This window comes from Biomphalaria glabrata, chromosome 1 (genome assembly GCF_947242115.1).
Source record: "Biomphalaria glabrata chromosome 1, xgBioGlab47.1, whole genome shotgun sequence".
Classification (NCBI taxonomy): Eukaryota; Metazoa; Mollusca; class Gastropoda; family Planorbidae; genus Biomphalaria; species Biomphalaria glabrata.
The window spans coordinates 80,585,136-80,608,893 of NC_074711.1; the positions used below are offsets into that span (position 1 = coordinate 80,585,136).

The 23,758-nt window shown below is 34.5% G+C and overlaps 1 protein-coding gene across 1 annotated transcript; it reads right to left on the reverse strand.

Annotated features, from left to right (window-relative positions):
- Positions 1–44: 44 nt before the first annotated feature.
- LOC129924134 (ceramide glucosyltransferase-like) lies at positions 45–23,492 on the reverse strand. Its single transcript, XM_056017967.1, has 10 exons — positions 23,382–23,492; positions 13,249–13,364; positions 12,010–12,151; positions 10,475–10,577; positions 8,353–8,454; positions 7,238–7,353; positions 5,839–6,017; positions 4,183–4,266; positions 3,015–3,204; positions 45–1,697 (listed from the first exon to the last, which is right to left on the reverse strand). Exons 1-10 carry the CDS (start codon positions 23,439–23,441, stop codon positions 1,521–1,523), a joined length of 1,269 nt encoding a protein of 422 aa, XP_055873942.1. The 5' UTR covers positions 23,442–23,492; the 3' UTR covers positions 45–1,520.
- Between the last annotated feature and the right edge of the window lie 266 nt (positions 23,493–23,758).

Genomic DNA, 23,758 nt, shown 5'->3' on the forward strand with positions numbered 1-23,758 from the left:
TTCTTTATTAAAATTTTAATGTATAGAACAATAATGTACATGGAAGGTTATCTGAAGAATTTGATGAAACAAAATATATATACATAAACATGTCTTTAGTGTATTCACATTATCAATCTACAGACAGTATTTTAATATATGCTCTGACAACAAAATCATGACAGAGATCAGAGACAAGGGCAATAATTCTATTAAAGGACCGCAATCCTAAGCATAATGAGTAATGTAGAATTTTGAATTAGACGTTTTAAATATCGAGCCGAAATCAGTTTAAATCAGTGATTCTAATTTCATTCACGTCAAATAGTAATCTTCTTCTTCTTATATAATACAGACTTTACTTCAAAAAAGAAGATAAATACGTCCTACGTAATATATTGTACAGCAATTATTTTATTTCACTTTTAAACAATTATTTGTTATGTTAACATGACTTTGCCAGTAAGAAAACTAATGTAGCTACATTTAGAACTCTGACCTTTTAACGAAACCTGAACGGGAAGGAACGATTGTTTCCATACATGAAATCCAACTAAGGAATATACTCGCTATTATAGTGGGTACAAACAAGGCGATACAAATTGTATTACGGTGAGAAATAATGAAATGTATGAATAAAAGCATGTGCGGATAACTCGGCTAATATATAGTTTGTTCGCAAAAAGACATTTTAATTTTGTGCGCATTCCTCAACACATGAATGAAACTCAAAAGTTCAATAACTTTTCTTTCATTCTTCTGCGTTGCATTATTGGTTCAACCATGATATGAATTGGCGGGGTAATAGATCTAGATCTAAGTATCATGTTTAGAAACGTTTTCAAGGAGTTGCAATCGAGAACAATCCATACATTTCCTTAACTTGCTCTGTCACTACACATCCTTAACTTGCTCTGTCACTACACATCTATAACTTGCTCTGTCACTACACATCTATAACTTGCTCTGTCACTACACATCCTTAACTTGCTCTGTTACTACACATCTATAACTTGCCCAGTCACTACACATCTATAACTTGCCCTGTCATTACACATCTTTAACGTGCCCTGTCACTACACATCTATAACTTGCCCTGTCATTACACATCTTTGACCTGCTCTGTCACTACACATCTATAACTTGCTCTGTCAGTACACATCTATAACGTGCTCTGTCACTACACATATATAACTTGCTCTGTCAGTACACATCTATAACGTGCCCTGCCACTACACATCTATAACTTGTTCTGTCAGTACACATCTATAACGTGCCCTGTCACTACACATCTATAACTTGTTCTGTCACTACACATCTATAACCTGCTCTGTTACTACACATCCTTAACTTGCTCTGTTACTACATATCTATAACTTGCTCTGTTACTGCACATCTATAACTTGCTCTGTCACTACACATCTATAACTTGCTCTGTCACTACACATCTATAACTTGCTCTGTCAGTACACATCTATAACTTGCTCTGTCACTACACATCTATAGCTTGCCCTGTCACTACACATCTATAACTTGCCCTTTCAGTACTCATCTTTAACTTGCTCTGTCAGTCCACCAAGGCGAACTCGAAATGTTCTATGATGCCACTTTATGATGTGGGGGTTGAGAAGCGCGACAACCAAGATATAAGTTGCTGAGAGTTCTCTAACTAGCCAGCATTTCAGAAACTCAAATTTAGACAACAGCAATGGTCCATTCTGAAAACACAATATTTTAATGTGTTACTTATACATCTTACTAAATCAAACTTTTTACTTTTTGGTTTAAATTATATTTTAAAATAGGATTTGAACTAGGGTTAAGTTCCCTTACTGACAACCAGTAAGTTTATAGGCCCTAAGTTCCCTTACTGGCAGCCAGTAAGTTTATAGGCCCTTAAGTTCCCTAATTGACAGCCATTAAGTTTATAGGCCCTAAGTTCCCTTAATGACAGCCAGTAAGTTTATAGGCCCTTAAGTTCCCTAATTGACAGCCATTAAGTTTATAGGCCCTAAGTTCCCTTAATGACAGTCAGTAAGTTTATAGGCCCTTAGTTCCCTAATTGACAGCCAGTAAGTTTATAGGCCCTAATTTTCCTTACTGACAGCCAGTAAGTTTATAGGCCCTAAGTTCCCTTACTGACAGCCAGTAAGTGAATAGGCCCTAAGTTCCCTTACTGACAGCCAAGTAAGTTAATAGGCCCTAAGTTCCCTGATAGATAGGCTAATGAGTAACAAACTGAAAATGAATGAATTTTTGAACTGTTTTATTTCCCTGTATATCTGTTTTTCGTTTATATCGATAAAAGAAATATTGGATGAAAAATAAATATTTGTAGATTGACTTATAGGCCGAACTAAACTTCTTTTTAATTTACGCTTTTAAAATAGTTTTTTACAACGCATACAAATTATTATTATAAGCAAGCGCGCATGGGTGCGTGCGTGTGTGTGTGTCTGTGTGCGTGTGTTTGTGTGTGTGTGTGTGTGATGTTTTTTTTTTGTTGGATAGTTGAAATAGAAAGAGGGAGTTTGCATATATCGTAGAAGATAGTTACTGTTGTGTAATGAATATAAATTAATTATTTATTATAATTAATACATTTGTGCAGGACTTGATTGTATTATTAAATCAAGTAAGAGGCATTGTAGACATTGACAATGTTTTTAATACACACACAAATACATAGTCTAGCTCAACATAGAAAAGAAGAACGCAATCCAATATTAGTCACAAACATACTAAATTACCTCAACGTAAAAAAATAATGTAATCCAATATTATCCACAAACACACCCAACTTACCTCAATGTAAAGAAAGAAAAATGTAATCCAGTATTATCAACAAACACACTCTCAACTTACCTCAATGTAAAGAAAGAAAAATGTAATCCAGTATTATCAACAAACACACTCTCAACTTACCTCAATGTAAGAAAGAAGAATGTAATCCAGTAATATCCACAAACACACTCAACTTACCTCAACATAAGAAGAATGTAATCCAGTATTATCCACAAACACACTGAACTTACCTCGATGTAAGAAAGAATAATGTAATCCAGTATTATCCACAACAAAACATGCGCTAGGAAGAAATTGTAGGGATTGATGGCTAAGAAATGATGCAAGGTCAAGGCCGAAATGACGCCAAGATGAGAGCAATAACTAAAAGATTCTAAAACTTCTACCAAAGGCATCATGTTCAAGCGTAGCTTTGACCACCTGCAAAATAAAGAAAAATGATTTCCGTCTGCATAATTCAGAAAATGAGTTGAGTTGAGTTTAGTTTCCACTCTTGCCAGCTCTAAGCATTTAGGGGCCCCAGGGGTGGGGGGCTTAATTTCTTTAAGGGCCCCTGCGTTCGACATCATGACAGGAGATATTGGTGTAATATTTAATGTAAAACAAATTTCTGACACTTATTTGGGGGGCCCAGGAGGATTTTTTTTATTTGGAACCCCTCACCCCACCTTAGATACGCCACTGATGTGTGTCTTATGACCTACAATCCTCGAGGGGCCTCTAATCTTTAGAAAACACAGGATTAGCATGTCTGACATAGAGAATGTCTGTATTCACTAAAGAATTATGAAACACTGACGTCCTTTTTTTTTGTGTTTTTAAGACCTAGGGATGATTACTGCATAGACTAGCTCAACGGAATTAGAGTTTCATTGAGGATTTTATAGGGCACTTATACTTTGAAATTGATAAAGTCATAATAACGACCTCAGATCCCGGAGTTCTTTCAAAAATGGGGTCTAGAGTTACCAACCCATTTGACAGCCTCAAATATCGCTTCTGAGTAGTGAAATAGTTTAAATTTGGCTAATATCTACGCATTTATTCTTTTTCAGTATTTTACCAACTAATGTCATAATCAGAAATGTAGCTGTAATCTATTTAGGAGATAAATGGATTCAAAAGGACCTTTCTTACACTAGTACATTGTCTCTAATGAGTTTTATTGTGAATATATTATGCGTCATCCATCTGGGTTTCGGTTCTATTTATTCCATTAAGACCAAGCAAAAATGCTACATTTCTAATTGCTTGCAAATATTTAAAGCACCATTTACTAATCGATCTGCTTCCTCATTTAAATGTCTCGATATCATTGACACAAGAATGAAAGTAGAAAATAGATTCAAAGTGGAAAGATTGTCAGTGTAGCATTCCTTCAATGTGTTCTTTCATTACCTGATCTGTCGATCAGCGAAACCTCTCAGAGTAGTCTGTCCTACATTTTGTTTGGCTGGGTACGCTGACAATACTAGGCGACCCCTGAAATCATAAAATCATTTTGTGACGTCAACCTTTTTTTAAAATCAATTATTTATTATACTATCTATTTTTTTAATGAGATAATGATGACAATAGTAACAATAATAATAATAATAGAAAATTCATCAGTGGACTCTTAAGGGCACTACAGTGAATTTTCTTTTTCTTTCGAGCCGACATTAACATCGGACTAATAAGACAAGGAAAAGATAACTCGTGTTTATTCTTTAGTCTTTTTCATTTATTTGTAGCTGTCGAAGGTCTTGTGACCCAAACATCTATTTTACTTTGGTCCTACAGGGTCTGTTGTATTTTATTCTTCTATTTACTTATAATTATAATGATCCAATAATAGGCTAATAGTAATAACCGTTAGCCGTTACAATAAGACGCTATAAAAATGTAATATATTTGCTTCTGATCGAGTTCAGATACATCGTTTGATCTACCTAGATCTAGATATCTTTCCTACCTAGATTTAAATAGTCAATCTTTCCCACCTAGATCTAGATAATAATAATAATAATAATCTTTATTATCCGTAAGGAAATTTGTCTTACAATTTGTGCATTACATCAAACAAAAAACATTATAACTATAAGAAACCAAAGTGTACATTCACACCAGACTCACTCATAATTTACATGTGACAAAGTTTATACCAGATTGTTCTTATTTAATGATTTGATTGCCAGGGGAACAAAAGAGTGTTTGTGTCTGTTTATCTTTGCTATCGGTGTCTTGTATCTCTTTTGTGATGGTAAAATCACAAAATCCTGACACAAAGGGTGATTCTTTATTTCGAGAATCTTGTTAGCTTTTTTATAGATGTTTGTCTCAAACAACTGCCCAAATGGGGTTTGTTTTTTGCCAGCAGCATTTAGGATTCTATTAAGTTTATTTTTATTTTTAATGCTCAGATTGCCATACCAGGCAGTGATATTGAAACTTGAAATATTGCAGATGTGAGCGTGATAAAACATAGCCAAGGCCTTTTCGCTAACATTAAACGAGGACAGTTTTCTTAGTAGTATGTTACCTACATAGATTTCGATATGTTTCCCACCTAGATCTAGATATGTTTCCTACATAGATCTCGATATGTTTTCCACCTAGATCTAGATATGTTCCCCACCTAGATCTACATATGTTTCCTACATAGATCTCGATATGTTTTCCACCTAGATCTAGATATGTTCCCCACCTAGATCTACATATGTTTCCTACATAGATCTCGATATGTTTTCCACCTAGATCTAGATATGTTCCCCACCTAGATCTACATATGTTTCCTACATAGATCTCGATATGTTTTCCACCTAGATCTAGATATGTTCCCCACCTAGATCTACATATGTTTCCTACATAGATCTCGATATGTTTTCCACCTAGATCTAGATATGTTCCCCACCTAGATCTACATATGTTTCCTACATAGATCTCGATATGTTTTCCACCTAGATCTAGATATGTTCCCCACCTAGATCTACATATGTTTCCTACATAGATCTCGATATGTTTCCCACCTAGATCTCGATATGTTTCCCACCTAGATCTAGATATGTTTCCTACCTTTCGTGTAGAGCTGTTGTAAGGAAGTAATCTTCCGCAAGGTAGCGGCCATACCAGGCTAACCCATTGACCTGGTCAAGTAAAGTTTTCTTAAACATGTAAGACATGCCTGTGACACAGATGAAACCCAACATATTGAAGGCTATATAGAACTTGGCATGGAACGCACCAAAGTAAATCTGAAAGGAAAAATTGTTTGTATGGGTAGCTTCGTCTCGAAATAACATAGAATAATAAACATTTATATTTATTTTTGTTGACAGGCTTTTTTTTTTGCGAGTTGGAAAATTAATTAAGGAAGAGTGAAACAGTTCACGTGTCTACCTAGACCAAGCTCTGACCTACATATTTTCTCTTCCAAATGCAGACAAAGTCATATATGACAGATTATTTTAAAATTATATAAATGTTTCACTCTATAGTTTGAGCTATTTAAAATTTATAAAAGTAACCCTATTTCTTTGTTTAATTAATTGATGTCGTTGTTAAACTTGAATGTGGCATACTACTAGAGTCCAAAAACTAGGAATTTCATATTTTATATATACGTTATAACACTTTCTATGAAGTTTCTATAACGCATATATCAACTCGCACTGTCTGGTACACATTTTGTACACGTTATTTCTCTTACTTCCCATTCTCGGATCAAGTTGAAACTTAGCACAATTATTCATTGCCGATGACAACACACGATCAAACAAAAATTTACAAGTAAATGTATAAATATGTGTTAATTAATAAATTAATTTTCTTTTATGTAGAAAAGAGATAAATATTGCAGTATTGATGGTATGTGGCAGCAATTGTGCGGTTCTTCCCCATATATAATCTTTGTTTGGTATTTTTTTAATACTTTGTTTGTTTACATACTCTCTTTTTTTTTAATTTCATTTATTATTTGTAAGACAGTTTTGATATGTCCAATTTTGGTACGACTAAATGTATTCAAGTGAAAAGCAGCATTAAGTCGATACATTTTGTGGAGAACTATCTGCCCACATGAACCCAACAAAATCATTCATGCGTCCCTCGAGACAAAGTGTTTTGAAAACCCTGCTGGAAAGTTACAATTTCATGTGTTTCAAGCTATCAATATTTGAACAGTCTACTTGCGTAACATTTTGCAATCCAATGTAGTTTCTTTTGAATTTAAAAAAAATGATAATAGAAGCGTTTCTCCTTTTAAGTGGCTAATGGTCTAGATAGAAATTTAACGAGAGCTTACAAGTTTCTGAAACAAAGGTTTTGAAAGGGTTTCGTGTAGTCAGCACAATGACCATTTCCTTGTCCAGTTTTTATTGGAGTTGGCTGGACACAGGAAATGTGAGTATTTTGATTCAGCTGCCAACCACTTTACCATTCGACCTCAGCTCCATTGATCTACAGACCTACTCACTTTTTCAACATTTGATCCAAATCCATGGCCGCCTGTGATATAAGGCATTTGATGAACAAGCGCCACATTTAATATCTGTAGCTTGCTGATCATATCATTTAAAATAGCATCAGAGGCTGAAAAATAAAATAATATTATAATTTGAAAAAAAAAGCCCAAACATGTAAGTGAAGAAGTGAAACTAGAATTTAGAAAAAAAAAATGACCAAAAATGTGTCCGGATTGTTATTGCCCAGCTACTTTTAACTCTAAAAATGCATTTTGTGAATGAACAAGGGGGCGCCACTCTGATAACATTTTTTATTTTACGTTGTGCCTATCTTTCCCGTAGAAACCAGCTTAGAGAATTGATTAACAAATTTTCGAAATGCATTTGGTTGTAGTTTAGTCTCAGCAATGCATATTTTATGCATTAAAATATTTTGTTTCATTATTAACCCAGTTCTCTGGCTCGTAACAAACCACTACCTTATTTAAAACAAAAATATTGCATTTATCTTCTAATACTTTATCAATCTTTAAGTTGGCCAATAATCTATCTAATAAAATGTGATAAAATAAACTTACTGGAAAAGAATTAGCAATTCAGAGAGAACGGAAGTAACTTACTAAGTGTCCTGCAGATTAGTTAGTTTTAAATCCAAACCATAAAGAAATACATGAAAACCGGAATAAGAAATTACTTCTGCCTGTGAGTAAACCTAATAAAAAAGACTCTCAGAAGGTTTCAAATGACTTTTTAGTAAACTAATCTTATCCAGTCAGTTTATGATCTATACCTAATAAATATCTATATATATATAATTTTCTTCTTCCCTCAAGAGTTTGGACGAGAAGAAGAAGTAAAGGAAATATCACTCTTATTTCTGCAATTTTATTTTAGTTTTCAAAAGATTTTAATAATTTCCGGATATTTTCATGATGTTTTCGTATATTTTGTTATAAGTTATAAAATGGTTTAATTTAATAATTTACACCTAGAATAAGCGCGGGTCCTTTGAAAGTGCGGGGCACACTGCGGTCAGATAGGGGCCTAAGGCCGGCCCTGCAAAATAACGGCGTATGCTACGCCGTGGGTCGACGAGTAGTTATTTAAAACTCTAGTGAACTCATACCTTCAATGCGGCTTGAACTTATCCAAACAAATTCATACCGCGCAGCTTCATAAGCAGGAGCCATGTTCTGTACCATGGGATTCACTACATCCTTGGCTCCACCTTTGAAATAAGTATTCAGAAAATAAAAAAAAATGTGGGGAAAATGGTCTTCAAGAATGTGTTTCAAATATTTCTGTAAGATATTACCTCGTTACAGAAGCGTGGCAAGTTTTCCATGGTTCCAGGTCCAAGAATATGATGATGGCCCCCCCCCCACCCCAATACACTTTGGTATAAATAGAATGTGACAAAAAGAAAAACATCAAAAACAATACTTAAAAAAAAAAATCTTATATTAATTGTAGCTGTATCAATTAGTTTGTATCAGTTATGTAATTAAATTTGTTATAGATCTAGACTAACAATGATAAATCTGTGCGATTAGACATATTTTTAGCAATTGTTTTTGTTTAGCGCTACTTCATGCTCAATACGCTATGATCCTATCACTTGCCTGGATCAGTTGTAAAGGGGCGAGGAGGGGTGAGAAAGAAGGGGGTATCTGGGTGATCGCATTTTAAACGCGTTTATTAAAAAAAAAAAGTAAACGACCTGATTTCGAATTTGATGGCTCAAGCCTCCTTGGCCTCCTCAAGTAAATATGCTAACCACTGTGTCAGCTTATGAAATTAGAAGGTTTTATAGTTATCTATTGTTAGTTTCAATTTTTTTTTCTACAAAGTATAAAGGGAACTAATTCAACTTATACCACTTTATCAATCAAGTACAATTTCTTTCCCTAGTTCGAGTTACCAAATAAAAGAAATTAATTACCAATAGTTAATTAACTCATTGGTTAATTATATTTTTAATGATTCTTGTTTTGTCAGGTAAAAGAAATAATTGCGCAGAATTTTAGTTTGATCCGCGATTGGGTGTGGTAGAAATAATGTGTACCAACTTTATACCAGACAGACAGACAGAGCGAGTTGATATAAGCTTTGTACAAAAAAAAGAAACGAAGTCACAACCTGTATGTATCAGTACATTAACAAACAAGACATTCCATTTTACGTACAACTTTTTACAAGTAAAAAGTGTTTATGTGTGTGTTTCCAAGGTAACAACGAGGAAAGGGGGCGTTAGTTTTTGGTGGTGTCGAAAGATGAAGTCGTAAGCTGGTCAGTCATAGTTTATGTTAAGCAGTCACGTGGTTAAGTAGTCACGTGGGTGAGAGTTGAAGGGGAGACCAATCAGAAACGTACGAAAGTAAAGAAGTATTTTTGTAGTGACTTAGATTTTGTTTTAATTATCATTTCAATCCGTTGCACCTAGATCTCAACTCCAATTGAGCTTATATATCATTAATGTTTGTTTTAAAAAGACGCCTTTTCACGTTGATTTCAAGCTCTAAACCAGCGGTTCTCAACCTTTTAAGCTCGGCGACCCCTTTTTACAATCACCCACTCTGCCGCGACCCCCCCCACACACACACACACACACATACAGCAATAGAAGAATAGACAAAAACAATCCATGTTTTCAATGGTCTTAGGCGACCCCTGGCAAATTCTCAATCGACCCCCAGGGGGGTCGCGATCCACAGGTTGAGAACCCCTGCTCTAAACTAAGAATTTAATTTGTCTACATCGATTTAGCTGTACTAGTTGTCTAAAGCTACAAACCAACTTACCAAAGACCAAAGTGCTCTTACACTCAATTCAATTGCGACTAATTTTTACAAGCAATACCCCAATAACCAATGCGTGTATGTTTTTCAGTGGCCCCTGTGGGCCCCATTTAGTCATAGGCCTCGTGCGCAGTTAATCTCTACGAGCGATGGTCACTACTCTATTGGAGCTATGTACAAATCATAAAAAAACAACACTTAAAATAGACCAGTGTTTCCCAAAGTGGGGTACGCGTACTCTGAGGGGTACGGAAAGACTTTGGAGTGGGTACGCGTTGCACCTCATTAACTATGCTAATTTTTTAAATACCCAGTTATTATGTTCTGTTAATAAATTAAATATGAGGTGGAGAGGGGATGAGAGGTACTCAGCATTACAAAAATTATAAAAGGGGTACACATAGGTCAAAGGTTTGGGAAACACTGAAATAGACGATGAACTGCACTTACCTATCAAAAGCTTCATGTCTACATGTGGGTAACGCTTGTGTAACTTGTTCACCAAAGGTATGGCGCCATCTTTGTCGTCATGACAACAAAACAACAACTCAAACTGCAACATATTTTTTTATGTAACAATTAAAACATCAGCGGTGTCTTTCTGAGAGAATGTTACAGTAGTTACTTGTCACTCGAAAGTAATGATGATGATGAGAAGATGACCAAGAAGGTAATGAGTTGGTGCCAGTGATATCTTTGTAGGCCTTCAACTATTTCTTGCATCAAGTCAGACGTTTGTGGCACAACGGATCACGTGCAACCCGCCAGAAGAACGTGTTACATTAAACTTTGTACACTTTATTGGTTACATAGCACTTATCAATTTGCACGTTTCGTTGTATTTGTTGCATTGTATTTGTGATGTTGTATTTGTCATGTTGTAATTGTTATGTTGTATTTGTTACGTTGTATTTGTTATGTTATATTTGTCATGTTGTATTTGTTGCATTGTATTTGTTACATTGTATTTGTTATGTTATATTTGTCATGTTGTATTTGTTGCATTGTATTTGTTACATTGTATTTGTTATGTTGTATTTGTAACATAAAATTTGCTGCGTGGTATTTGTTACATTGTATTTATTATGTTGTATTTGTTATGTTGTTTTTGTTATATTCTATTTATGTTGTTTTTGTTATATTCTATTTATGTTGTATTTGTCATGTTGTTTTTGTTATATTCTATTTATGTTGTATTTGTTATGTTGTTTTTGTTATATTCTATTTATGTTGTATTTGTTATGTTGTTTTTGTTATATTCTATTTATGTTGTATTTGTTACTGTTATGTTGTATTTGTCATGTTGTTTTTGTTATATTCTATTTATGTTGTATTTGTTATGTTGTTTTTGTTATATTCTATTTATGTTGTATTTGTCATGTTGTTTTTGTTATATTCTATTTATGTTGTATTTGTTATGCTGTTTTTGTTATATTCTATTTATGTTGTATTTGTTACTGTTGTTTTTGTTATATTCTATTTATGTTGTATTTGTTACTGTTATGTTGTATTTGTAATGTTGTATTTGTTACGTTATGTTGTACTTGTAATGTATTTGTTATCTTGTAGTTGTTACGTTGTAGTTGTTATGTTGTAGTTGTTATTTTGTATTTGTTTCATTGTATTTATTACATTGTATTTGTTACGTGGTATTTTTTAATGTTATGTTGAATTTGTTAAACTGCATTTTGATAAGTCGTATTTTTTACATTTCTAATACGTCTGTGCCGCACAAACAAAAGTTATGACATTTTATTACTCGCTTGTCATGGCTTCTAACATCCTGCACGTTTCGGATGGTGTAATGAGACCAGTCGTTTAGTATGACATACATTATCGCATACCACTCAGCCTTAATCTCCGGAGAGTGAGAAAGAGAGATTTTACTTTCATGAAACATAAGCACACATGCTCACACAAAACGGCTTTCACTAATTACGAGGTGGACTTTGTATATGAAAAGGGTTATTTCGACCTGCACTTACCTTAGGATACGCCAACTTAAAATGAGATTCTAAATTATATTCCAGAAAAGGATCAACTCCCATAAGTGGTTTAATGATGGACACACCAGGCACAACATCTCCCATCTCTAGCATACCAGAAGGTTTGTGTAAGTACAACTTGCTGTCAAGATATAACAGGAAATGACGTCATTGTTACATTTCATCTAGTGAATACGTCAAGAAAGACAACACTTTATGCACGTCCTTTTATCTAGAAGATGTCATACTATTGATGATTATCCAAAAAATATATAACCTGTGATTTTGGGGATTTTCATAGTAAACGTTAATCACATTAGTCTGGTCTGTGTTTGCTCTTTGATTGTAAGTAATCAAATACAATAATAATAATAACAATAATCTTTATTATCCGTGAGAAAATGTCTTCTACAGGAAAACAAAAGAGCGTAAAGAAAAAAAAAGGGGGGAGGGGGAGGGGAGATTAAGAGAGATTTAAAAAAATAGACAAAAAAGCAAAATATTTTTATGCAAAGATTAGATAAGGGAAAGAACAGCACAATTTATGTCATTGCCTCTAAGTAGTGCAAGATTTATCAATTTATATAATAATAAAAATTAATTAATCAACTAATGGGCTTTTTGTTTGGGGGGGGGGGGAAGGGGGAGAAGAAGGGGGTTGATTCATGTGTTGTAATCTACAATAAATAATTGTGCATATTTGCAACTTAATCCTAGAATGGGAAGTGGGAGAAATAACGTGTACAAGAAGTGGGAGAAATAACGTGTACAAGAAGTGGGAGAAATAACGTGTACAAGAAGTGGGAGAAATAACGTGTACAAGAAGTGGGAGAAATAACGTGTACAAGAAGTGGGAGAAATAACGTGTACAAGAAGTGGGAGAAATAACGTGTACAAGAAGTGGGAGAAATAACGTGTACAAGATTTGTACCACACAGACAAAGGATGTTAAGGTTTGTAACAAAGTCAATGACGCCCTATTGAAAGCTCACTGTGGCCAACAACAAAAAACCAACAAATTACTTTGTGGAACTGGTGAAAGAAATTATAAATTATACATTCTAGAATGATGAGAAGTGCTAACAGAATTATTTGATGGTTTATTCAAATACTTCAAGTATCAATGTTTCCGTTTTCTGTACACCGGATACACCAAAAAGTGTTTGCTATTAATAGATCTGCCTAACTGGATGTAAATCTCTAGTAAACTCAATCAAACAGAAAGTGGAATATTCTTACCAAGCAATGAGGGTAATAGTGGTACATAACAAAACTATGGAGTACTCAATGAAGGCAACACCGGCTAACAAAATCCACAGCACTTCAAACGTGTCCACATGGTCCAGGCTCCACTTCTGCAAGGGAAATAATAATTATCTTCTTTTGTGACTTAAATTCTTCTTCGTTCTCATTTTACATGTTAGAGGGTTCAGATCAGTAATCCTATATCTGAGATGAACTGCGCAATGGTTTCCAGATCAGGCAGTTCTCCATATAGTTTTTGTTCTATAGGAAGGTTTTGGGGCCAGAGTCTGGTTCGGGCCTCTTGATAGGGTTCTTGACGTAACGTTTTTAATATATTTTGTAGGTTCCCCTTCTGACAATGCAGTCTATATCATGTAAAGGTCACCTGTATCATTGGCCAACAGTTAACCAGCAGGGTGTCAAGTGGCCAGTACAACTAAAGTCATGTACCCATTACAGTTGGGTGGACTCAGGAGTGCGCTAAAAATCCCCAAGTTCAAAATCCCAAAACTTCACCGAGATTCGAACCCAGGACCCTAGGTTCGGAAGCCATGCGCTTAACCACTCAAGACAATGATACCCAAAATACGGCCCGTGGGCCTAATTTGGACCGCGACATATTGTTATCCGGCCCGCACAAACATCTGAAAAAGATCACACAAAAAAAAGGTTAATAAATGATCTGTCCCTATATTAGGGTTCTCACTCTTTCTTCCATGGATTTTAATCTTTGCTTTTCTAATATTTATATTATTTTGTTTCATTGTTGTAAGAAAAAAAAAGTTTATGTTTTAATTTTTAGGCGACATTAATCTTTAGTTATTTTTAATTCTTTGAACTGTCCACTGCTGTCATGAGCTAGTCTTGTACGTGGCATCTTGTGGGTGCAACCAAGGGCATCATTTTAGATCGCCTTAAGGTATCAACGCAAGTGGTAGGCCCTACTGAATGAAATGTGAGATCCGAAGAAAACAAATGTAGACTGTGAATGTAAAACTTTGAAAAAAAAGTGGAAAATTATGATTGGATGTCTCAACGGCCTTGTAATAAAAGTTATCAGAAAATTTGTCAATTCATTTTTGTTTTCTTTCCCTTGATTCGTCCCACGACAAGAGTGTCAGAAATAAAAATGGACTGAGGGTCAATTTAATGTACTGAATAAACTAGCCTATTACAAGAATATTTATTACGCTGATTAAAATGTTTTAAATATAATCTTGAACATATAATTTATAATTTAGACTTTTTATGAAAGTCATTTTTCAAAATAAATTCGGACTATGAGACGCTATTTTACAATTAGAATTGGATAAATATAAATGGTAAAGTTTGGTTTTCTTAGTGCCGGACAATGGCAATCTGAATTACAAACATTTCTAAAGTAATGCTAATCAGAAAGACTTGGTCAAAATAAACCTTTACGTCGAATGAAAAGCGAAACAAAATCTATGACTGTAAAAAAAACACATTTTAATGAACTAAACCCTTGACTCTGGTTATGTGATAAGCATTAAGGCTTATTATATGAATACCACTGATAAGTCGTAACACTATTCTAAAAGCTACTGATGTTCTTCTTAAGAGGATATTAAAGTCAAATTGGTATCCCTTGATCTATTCGTACATGTTAATTAGAGACTTTAACTGGTTTTCCTAACTACCCCTAAGAACGAAAAAGCACTTACACACATTTGTCTTAGCTTAGCAAATAAGAAATGTGCCTTAATCCGTGTGTCCTTCTGGGTATCTCCTTACATTATGTTTTTGGATTTGCAAGTTTTGGTCCAGTGCTTATTACAATACCTCCATTCGTGTCAGAACTTCATAGAACTTGGAGGGTGGGCAAAGGATAGAACCTGGATACGGATCTCTAAAATGGCTCTTACGATTTTCCTAGAAATTTAACAGTTGGTGTATATTGCTGAGAAAAGAATCACTAGCTCGTTGACCACAAGGGGAAAACTCTATTTTGAAGTTCAGTTTGAAAGTTATAATTCTTCAAAATGAAAAACAAAATTGGCTATTACATAAAATAATACTTTAAAAAAATACAGCCTTTATTAAGCGTAGTTGTATCAATTAGTTTAAATCTGTCATGCAATTAAATTTGTAATAGATAGAGACAATTCTAGAATACAAATAATAAATCTGCGAAAACAAATATTTTTACCAATTGTTTTTGTTTAGCTCAATTTCATGCTTTTAGCTTTCTCACTACGGTATGATTCTTTCGTTAGTCTGGACCAGTTGGGAAAGAGGTGGGGAAGAAAGAATGGGTATCTGTGTGAATGTTACCGTGATCACTTTTTAAATGCATTTATTTATTTTTTTTTAAAGTTAAAAGACCTGAATTCGAACTCGAGGACTAGAGCCTCCTCAAGCTTTATAATAATAGCAATAATAATTACCATTAGTAATTATTAAACTAAATAGTTTGTTTTTTTATTGAATCTAATTATGCAAAATTTCAACTGGATCCGAGATTAGATTGTGGGAGAAATAACGTGTACACACTTTGTACCAGACAGACAGAGAGTGAATTGATTTGAAACAGGATTTAAAAGGCAGTAATGTGGATGTACAAAATGTCTATGATCCCACAGCAAGCAGTAGTGTTGCCAGGTTTACGAAGACGGCCGACGTGGAATAGAGACAGGTTGATATTTATTAAACTTGTTTCACTTATCATGAAGTTTATGTTATTTTTCAATAGGAAGCAAGAATAAATATTAAATCTTAAAGATAAGCTGGATAAATATTTAAAATATTTTTAAAGACAATACATCCTTTATGCAACTTATTGAGCGATTGTTTTTTTTCTCTTAAAAATTAATGAATGTTAGTAGGGCCTATTGTTAGATTATAAAACATTTTGCACCCCGCCCCCTTCCCCCTGAGAAAGAATCCTGGTTATTAGAGCTAGACTTAGAAGACAATGCGCAAAGTTCTGCTGAACATTAATTTATTAAAGTCTTGAATCAATGAAGCCTTACATTCGGAAATTCCCGAACGCTGTGGTTCTTTCAAAACCGATGTAGGATCTAGACCAGTGGTTCCCAAACTTTTTTATCTCGTAGACCCCTTGCCATGTTTTCTGGTTTTCCGTAGACCCCCTGCTTAAGTTATATTGCCTTTTTGAAAATTCATCAATTTCAAATTACACATTTTGTTTAAAATAATATCTAACCAGTGACACGAGGAGTGAAAAAGTAATTTAGAACTACATTTTAAGTTGAATCTATTTTTTTAAATAAATTTATTAACAAAATTCAAATTTCAACCCATTATTTAATAGTTAACACGTATAGCATACAATCACTATATATATAATAAACACATTGGAAACATTTGTTTTTCAAGGCTTGCAAGCTCACCATCCGTTGCTACGGAGATTATTTTTCAGATACGGATTTGTTGTTTTATGAAGTAGTTCTTCAAAATATTAAATATTAATGTGCCTAAGTATCACGGTAAAAGTTTTCACAAAGAGCAGTTTTTCGTGGATTTTTGAGTCATAATAATTTGAATAAAAAAATCATTACCAGACAAGGTTGATTCAGACAGCTTTATAGAGAAATATGTTAATTGCAGAAATATGTCGTTTGCAAAGACTTACATAAGAAGAAAGAAATATTTGACTATATTCCAACAGAGCTCAAGAATCTAATGAACTCTTCTACAAATCCATCGCCCTAACAACCTATAAATCAGAGTTTGCATGGATGGTTCTCAGAAAGCCTCCACAGCTGAAATACTCATTTAACGGCCAAATGGAGAAAAAATAATTTAAAAATTAAGTTCATTGTACCTAATGAGCTCTATGACAACCACAGAGAAGAAATATGAGCACTGGATCTAACAGCTATCATGCTAGCGAATCAGCCTAATTCACCAAACAGTTAAATTTATTTCGTAACCAATATAAAATAGTCCTTCAAAGCTTGACAAACTCTGATGCTTCCTAAATAAAACAACTCATGAAGCCTGGACTGACGTTCGGTTGTCACCTTGCCTGCTCGCATCTCCCGTCGGGAGGTTTGGAATTGGATGTAATTATCCACATAATCTAAAGGAGCATCCCAAAGATTTTGTACAAAACATATTGTGTGACCTTGTAAAGCACAACAACAGCAAGAACACTGTTCTCCAATGTTGAAACAGAAGGAAATAGAAGGCTTACTGACTAGCCAAATGTGAGAAAACAAATACACATTTGAACATAGCTCTCTATCAGGAAGAAATGAAGAAACTAATAGTGAATTGTAAAAACGAGAAATGGACAAGCTCTCATTCGATATACAAGGAAGATGAAACCTATTATAAACTATCCAATAGGACCACCTATAACTGTTCACATCAGAACCGTACACATTATAATGAGAAAATATATGTTCCGGAAGCTTAAAATTGGGACCATTGTAATTAGCCCTTTTGGAGTCTCAACAGAGAATGCCAACCATGTCTTCAAAATTGCATTCTTCATCAAGAGTCCCAAAACAAGACACCGGCCACAAAACCCAAACATGAAATTCTTTTAATGATATAAGTTTGTGTAAGAGTTTTTTTTACAATTTCTTCAACGGCTGGTAAAAATCAATATCGTGTGAGGTTTTCAGTATTTTACTATAATCATCATCTTCTCAATATCAGGTCAAAGAGAGATTTTGTGGATGTGTTCTGAACTTTATCTTTGAGTGTTTGAAAGTTTTGCAAACTTTTATCTTTTTATCAGGTTGGTTTGACAAGGAAGTAATGAAGTTCAATTTCAAATACTTAACGCTGTACAGTCAACATTTCTTTTGGTTAAATTTATAACTAGACAAAACTACACTATTCAAATATAGTTATCAAATTAAATTAAACAATATTCCATTTAATCAGCAGGATAAAAATTTAAGATTTCCTAAGGTACAAATCATAAATAAGTGGATGAAAAAATTCCAGTTTTCAAAATTAAAGTCACGACATGCTTTATTTTTTATCGTAGACCCCCGAGCACATCTCATAGACCCCGAATTCCCATTTTAACTTTCGTAGACCACTTGGAAGTCTTCGTAGACCCCTGGGGGTCTATATAGACCACTTTGGGAATCACTGATCTAGACCTAGTAGGCCGATATATATATATATATATATATATATATATATATATATATATATATATATATATAAATCAGTGGCGTAGCTACCAATGTGCGGGTGGTGCGGGCCGCACAGGGCACCAAGTGGAGAGGGGCACCAAAAGTGACCAAAACTCCCCCCAGTGTGTATTAATTTCCTATTTCCCTGAGCTTTTCAGTTAAAACGACTAATTGTATGGACACGAACAAACATAAACTACTGTATTTTAAAAATGAACTAACGATTTATAAACTAGTCATGTCGCTATTTTGTTTCATCTCCTTGACTATTTCTTCAATACAATGTAAGCTATAGAACAGTTTGAATCTAATTTACTACATTTATTTCGGACACACGGCACATGTTGTTACCACACTGATCAATGCTCTGTAATATAAAGAAGAAGATAGGCCAACCTTTTTTTTACTTCATTGTTTAGTCCATTGGTTTAATCTAGATATTGAGTTTACAAATATATTTCTAAACTCTTTTAACTAACTAGTTAATACTGTAACGTAAAAAAAAAAAAAGATGAACAGTGCTCAAGGCTGACTAGTCAGGCTGGCGCCTCAAAACCATTTTAAGCTCAGACGGAGAAATCGGCATATCTGGTTCTGTCCGGTCTGGGTAGACTATATAGTCTAAAGAAGCATCGAGACAATTTCAAGTCACATCATTGCCAGAGTCCACCGACTAAAGCCGAGCTGTTATTGGGTATGAATTAGCTGAACAATTAAAAGCAACAAAGCAAGATGAGACGGTTATCATTGAATCCAGAAAAACATCCTGACTGATGAAAAAGAAGAAAATACTTCAATACCGCATGTTCTATAGACTAAAGGACAGCACACAAGCATGTTTTAAGCACACTCCTCAAAAATTCATACTGAAGAAGCTGAACCATCAGACAGTGTAAACAATACAGAAAGCAGGATAATAAACTCTAGACTGAACGACATTGGAGATTGGCCTAATGTCATCACAGATAATATTCGCATACACCTTGTCACTCAAGGATCTGAAACAGTTCAGCGCGGTACGTGACGTTTTGGCGCCGCCGTTTTGGCGACGGGACGTTTTGGCGCGAGCCGTTTTGGCGCCGGGACGTTTTGGCGCGAGATATCATTTGACGATAATTTAATAAGCACGTAGCTTTTTTTTTAATGAACCCTTGAGTTCCAGCGACTTAGGCAAATAACCATGGTGTCTATGTATACTTAACTTAAAGTATTTTGAGAAACATGGTACATGTATTATATTTTTACTTATTATTAGCAAGTGTTTGGTATGTATAGCTGGAGATACCATACAGTCAATAAATAAACCAATGTTAATGTAAACAAATAATTGCATCAATTTTTAGTCTATCATCGTTTCATTTTGTTTTTAATTTCAAAGTAATATCTTAAAAAACTTTTTTGAAAATAAAAGTGTGCCTCTTAATAAACACACATACACAAGCCAAAATGTTTATTAAAGAAAATGATGTGAAACACAAACACACATTTACATTTAGTACGTGAAAAATATGTCTTAACACAAACACTCATGCAAAACATAGATATGAATAATTCTTTTAAAAGAAATAATACAATAAACGTACATAACGTATTTCGCGCCAAAACGTCCCGTCGCCAAAAAGGCTCGCGCCAAAACGGCCTTCGCGCCAAAACGGCGGCGCCAAAACGGCGGCGCCAAAACGGCGGCGCCAGAACGGCGGCGCCAAAACGTCCTGCTTCGGTTCAGCGTGTCAATTCAGAGAGGAGTATAGACATCAAGAATCAGCAAAAGGAAAGGCTAGAAAGCTTTCAAAGGCTTGTTTTTTCCGGCAAATGTCAAACGGCGAGAAAGTTCTTAGAAAGTGGATGTGTTATTCGCCCCAAAAAAAGAATCCTTATTTTGCTTCCTCTGCATACTCTTCTCAACAAGATCAAGTACCAAATCTTCATTTAAATCCAAAGATGGATTCAATGAGTGGTGGAGGGTATCCCCGAAAATAGAAAAACATGAGACCAGCAGAGCTCACATTCAGTCATCGCTTGCTTGGAGGGAACTTGAAGTTCGCCTGAGAGTAGGGAACAATATTGACAACAAGGCCCAAGATTTGATTATACAAGAGACGAAAACCTGGAGAGTTAGTAAAATTACTATCAAAGTACGATCCACTCTTGAGGGAGCATGTGCTTCGAACTACAATATTGGGGGATCACGCTAAAAAACAAATCATACAGCAAGTAAAACAAGCCAAATATTTCTCTATTATTTTTGACATCTGAAAACTGGATCAAACTTCCCAAATTTTACGGTACGCTGTCATGAATAATGACGGGGTGCAGGTTTGTGAGTCATTTGTTGACTTCATCAACACAAAGGACAAGCATGCTGCTGGAATCGCTGAGATGATTCTAGAGAAACAGCGTTCGGATGGCTTAGACATAATGGACTGCAGGGGTCAAGGCTATGGTAATGCTGCGGTCATGAAAGGTCAAAACTACGGTGTCCAAAAACGTATTCTAGAAGTCACTATTCATTGCCTGCTCAAACCATTCTCTTAATTTAGCAGAAATTTGAGCTGCTGAAGCTGAAATCAATTCGGTAACATTTTTTGGTACACTGGACCGTTTACACGCCTTTTTCTCAACTTCAATACACCGCTGGGGTATCCTCATCAAAATAACCGGAACTAGCCATAAACGTTTAGTTGAGACCAGCTGGAGCGCCAGAGCAGAAGCCGTCAAGATGGTTAGGGATACATTTTCTAAAATTATAGAAACTCTGGAGACATTAACTAGCAGAGATGAAAATTCATCGACTAAATCTGAAGCAGGTGGATTATTGGTTGCTATTCAGTCTTTTAGTTTTCTCACCTATCTTGGATTTTGGGCTCCTGTATTAACTGAAATTAATGATGCGCAAGTCTACCTTCAAAAACAAGGATTGTCTATTCAAGACTGCTCACTCAAACTAAAAACATTAGAGACATTTTTAAGTAGTAATCGAGAGGACATCGCTGAAGCCAGCATTACCTTTGCCGAAAGCGTATGTTCAGATCTGAGAATCAGTACAGAACCTCAAGAACGTATTGGCCATAAGAAAAAGATGCCTGGTGAGAAAAGTGACGACTCTGTACTTACACACAAAGAAGAGCTACGAAGAGAAATTTATTCTACCTTGGACAGGATTGTTCAAGAAATAATCACCCGATTCGAGCAACTGCATGATGTAGTAGATAGATATGAATTTTAGCCGCCTTCCCAGCTATTAAATCCTCAGGTCGAAATCAATCTCAATAGTACTCCTAGCGACATTGATAAAAACGAATTTCTGCTGGAGCGAAAGAGGCTTCAACGTTTTGACTCAGTTTCATCTGAAGCCTCCGAACTTCCAAAAACAAGGACCTGTTGAGCTCTTGAAATTTATAAAAAAAATATCAGCTAGATGATTCAGTCCCGAATATCGTCATCATGATTCGCTTATTTTTTACTATTGCGGTAAACGTCGCTACATGCGAGAGAAGTTTTTCCAAACTTAAACTGATCAAGAATTATTTGCGATCAACGATGAGAAATTTACGACTCACTAATTTGACCATTTTGTCCATTAAACAAGAGCTGGTGGAAAAAATTGATAAAATTATTGATACTTTTGCCAGCAAGAAAGCGCGTAAAATTCATTTGTAGTATGTTTATGTAAAAGCGATTTTTTGAATTAACAATATTTGATTAATGAATACATATTATTTTGAACAAAAAGTAAGGTTTTGCAATGTTATTGATGAGGTACCGCACCAGGCACCATATACTCTAGCTACGCCACTGATATATATATATATATATATATTTGGGCAGTTGTTTGAGACAAACATCTATAAAAAAGCTAACAAGATCCTCGAAATAAAGAATCACCCTTTGTGTCAGGATTTTGTAATTTTACCATCACAAAAGAGATACAAGACACCGATGGCAAAGACAAACAGACACAAACACTCTTTTGTTCCCCTGGCAATCAAATCATGAAATAAGAACAATCTGATATAAACCTTGTCACATGTAAATTATGAGTGCGTCTGGTGAGAATGTACACTTTGGTTTCTTATAGTTATAATGTTTTTTGTTTGGTGTAATGCACAAATTGTAAGACAAATTTCCATAAGGACAATAAAGATTATTATTATTATTATTATATATATATATATATATATATATATATATATATATATATATATATATATATATATATATATTTATAGATAGATAGATAGATAGATAGATAGATAGATAGATAGATAGATAGATAGATAGATAGATAGATAGATAGATAGATAGATAGATAGATAGATAGATAGATATAGTCTCTAGCCAAATTTACACTTATTTATTTTTACTTTGAAAAATTAAAACGGTCAAACTAGAGTTTTCCCCAAGTGGCCAACGAGCTAGTAATTCTTTTCTCAGCGATATACATCAACTGTTACATTTCTAGGAAAATCGTTAGAGACGTTTTTTTAGATAAGCGTCCGCCCATCCTCCATAAAGGAGTGACGTGATATTGTAAGAAAAATATTTAGGCTTACATTTTTCTGACTGTTTCTAGTTTTAGCAACATTAGAGTTCGTCCTATTATTGTTTAGTTGCCAATTTTTGCTGAATTAATAAGACATTAGCTTTTTATTCAATATACATATCTAAATTACATCTATATCAAATTATCAATACAATGCAACGGCTAAATAGACTTATGTTAATTCACAGCAACTATCGCGAACTGCTCCCCGGCTATAAAATCATTACATGCATTAGGCACATAGCAAAGCGTTTTCCAAAGATATATATTTTTTAATTCTTAGAACTACTCAATCGAAGCTTTTAATTAACTTTATCTCAACTATTAAATCCGACAGAAACATGGAGAAATGTACGAAGCAAGACAATTTGTATACATATATAGAAATAGTCAAACATTAAATGTGTTGATTTATATGAAAATTTTGTTGATTTTTTACTCACTATTGAAGTATCATTAAACAGATCTATAAAGAAGAAATCAAAAGAAAATCTCGAATCCATAATATTTGCTATGGTTCAAAATTTTTCACTCTGCTGTTTTCAATTTTCATCTCTATCTAAATCAACTGGTTGGAGTGGAACTGCTCTGAGTGCCAAATGGTTTTAGTTGATCTACTCTGAATGCAGTTTTTTTTTTTTACCTTTATGAAAACTCGAATTGGTCTCTCTAGTGTACTTGCTACGGTACATTACTATTGACTTGGGGAGGGGGGGGGAGGTTGAAGAAGGAAATACCTCTCAAGATTTTTTTTTTTTGTAACAGTAAGACTTTTGCTACTAACTGGGACTACGTTTTGAAATACACAACACAGAATCTA

What these genes read in the sequence shown, in the direction of transcription:
- LOC129924134 (XM_056017967.1), bottom strand. Translation starts at nt 23,441, where the DNA reads ATGGATTCGAGATTTTCTTTTGATTTCTTCTTTATAGATCTGTTTAAT. An exon ending in AAGTTCAAGCCGCATTGAAG is followed by an intron (nt 7,354 to 8,352) that starts GTATGAGTTCAC and finishes TTTATTTTTCAG; the next exon opens with CCTCTGATGCTATTTTAAAT. An exon ending in TTATTCTTTCTTACATCGAG is followed by an intron (nt 1,698 to 3,014) that starts GTAAGTTCAGTG and finishes TTGTGTTTTCAG; the next exon opens with AATGGACCATTGCTGTTGTC.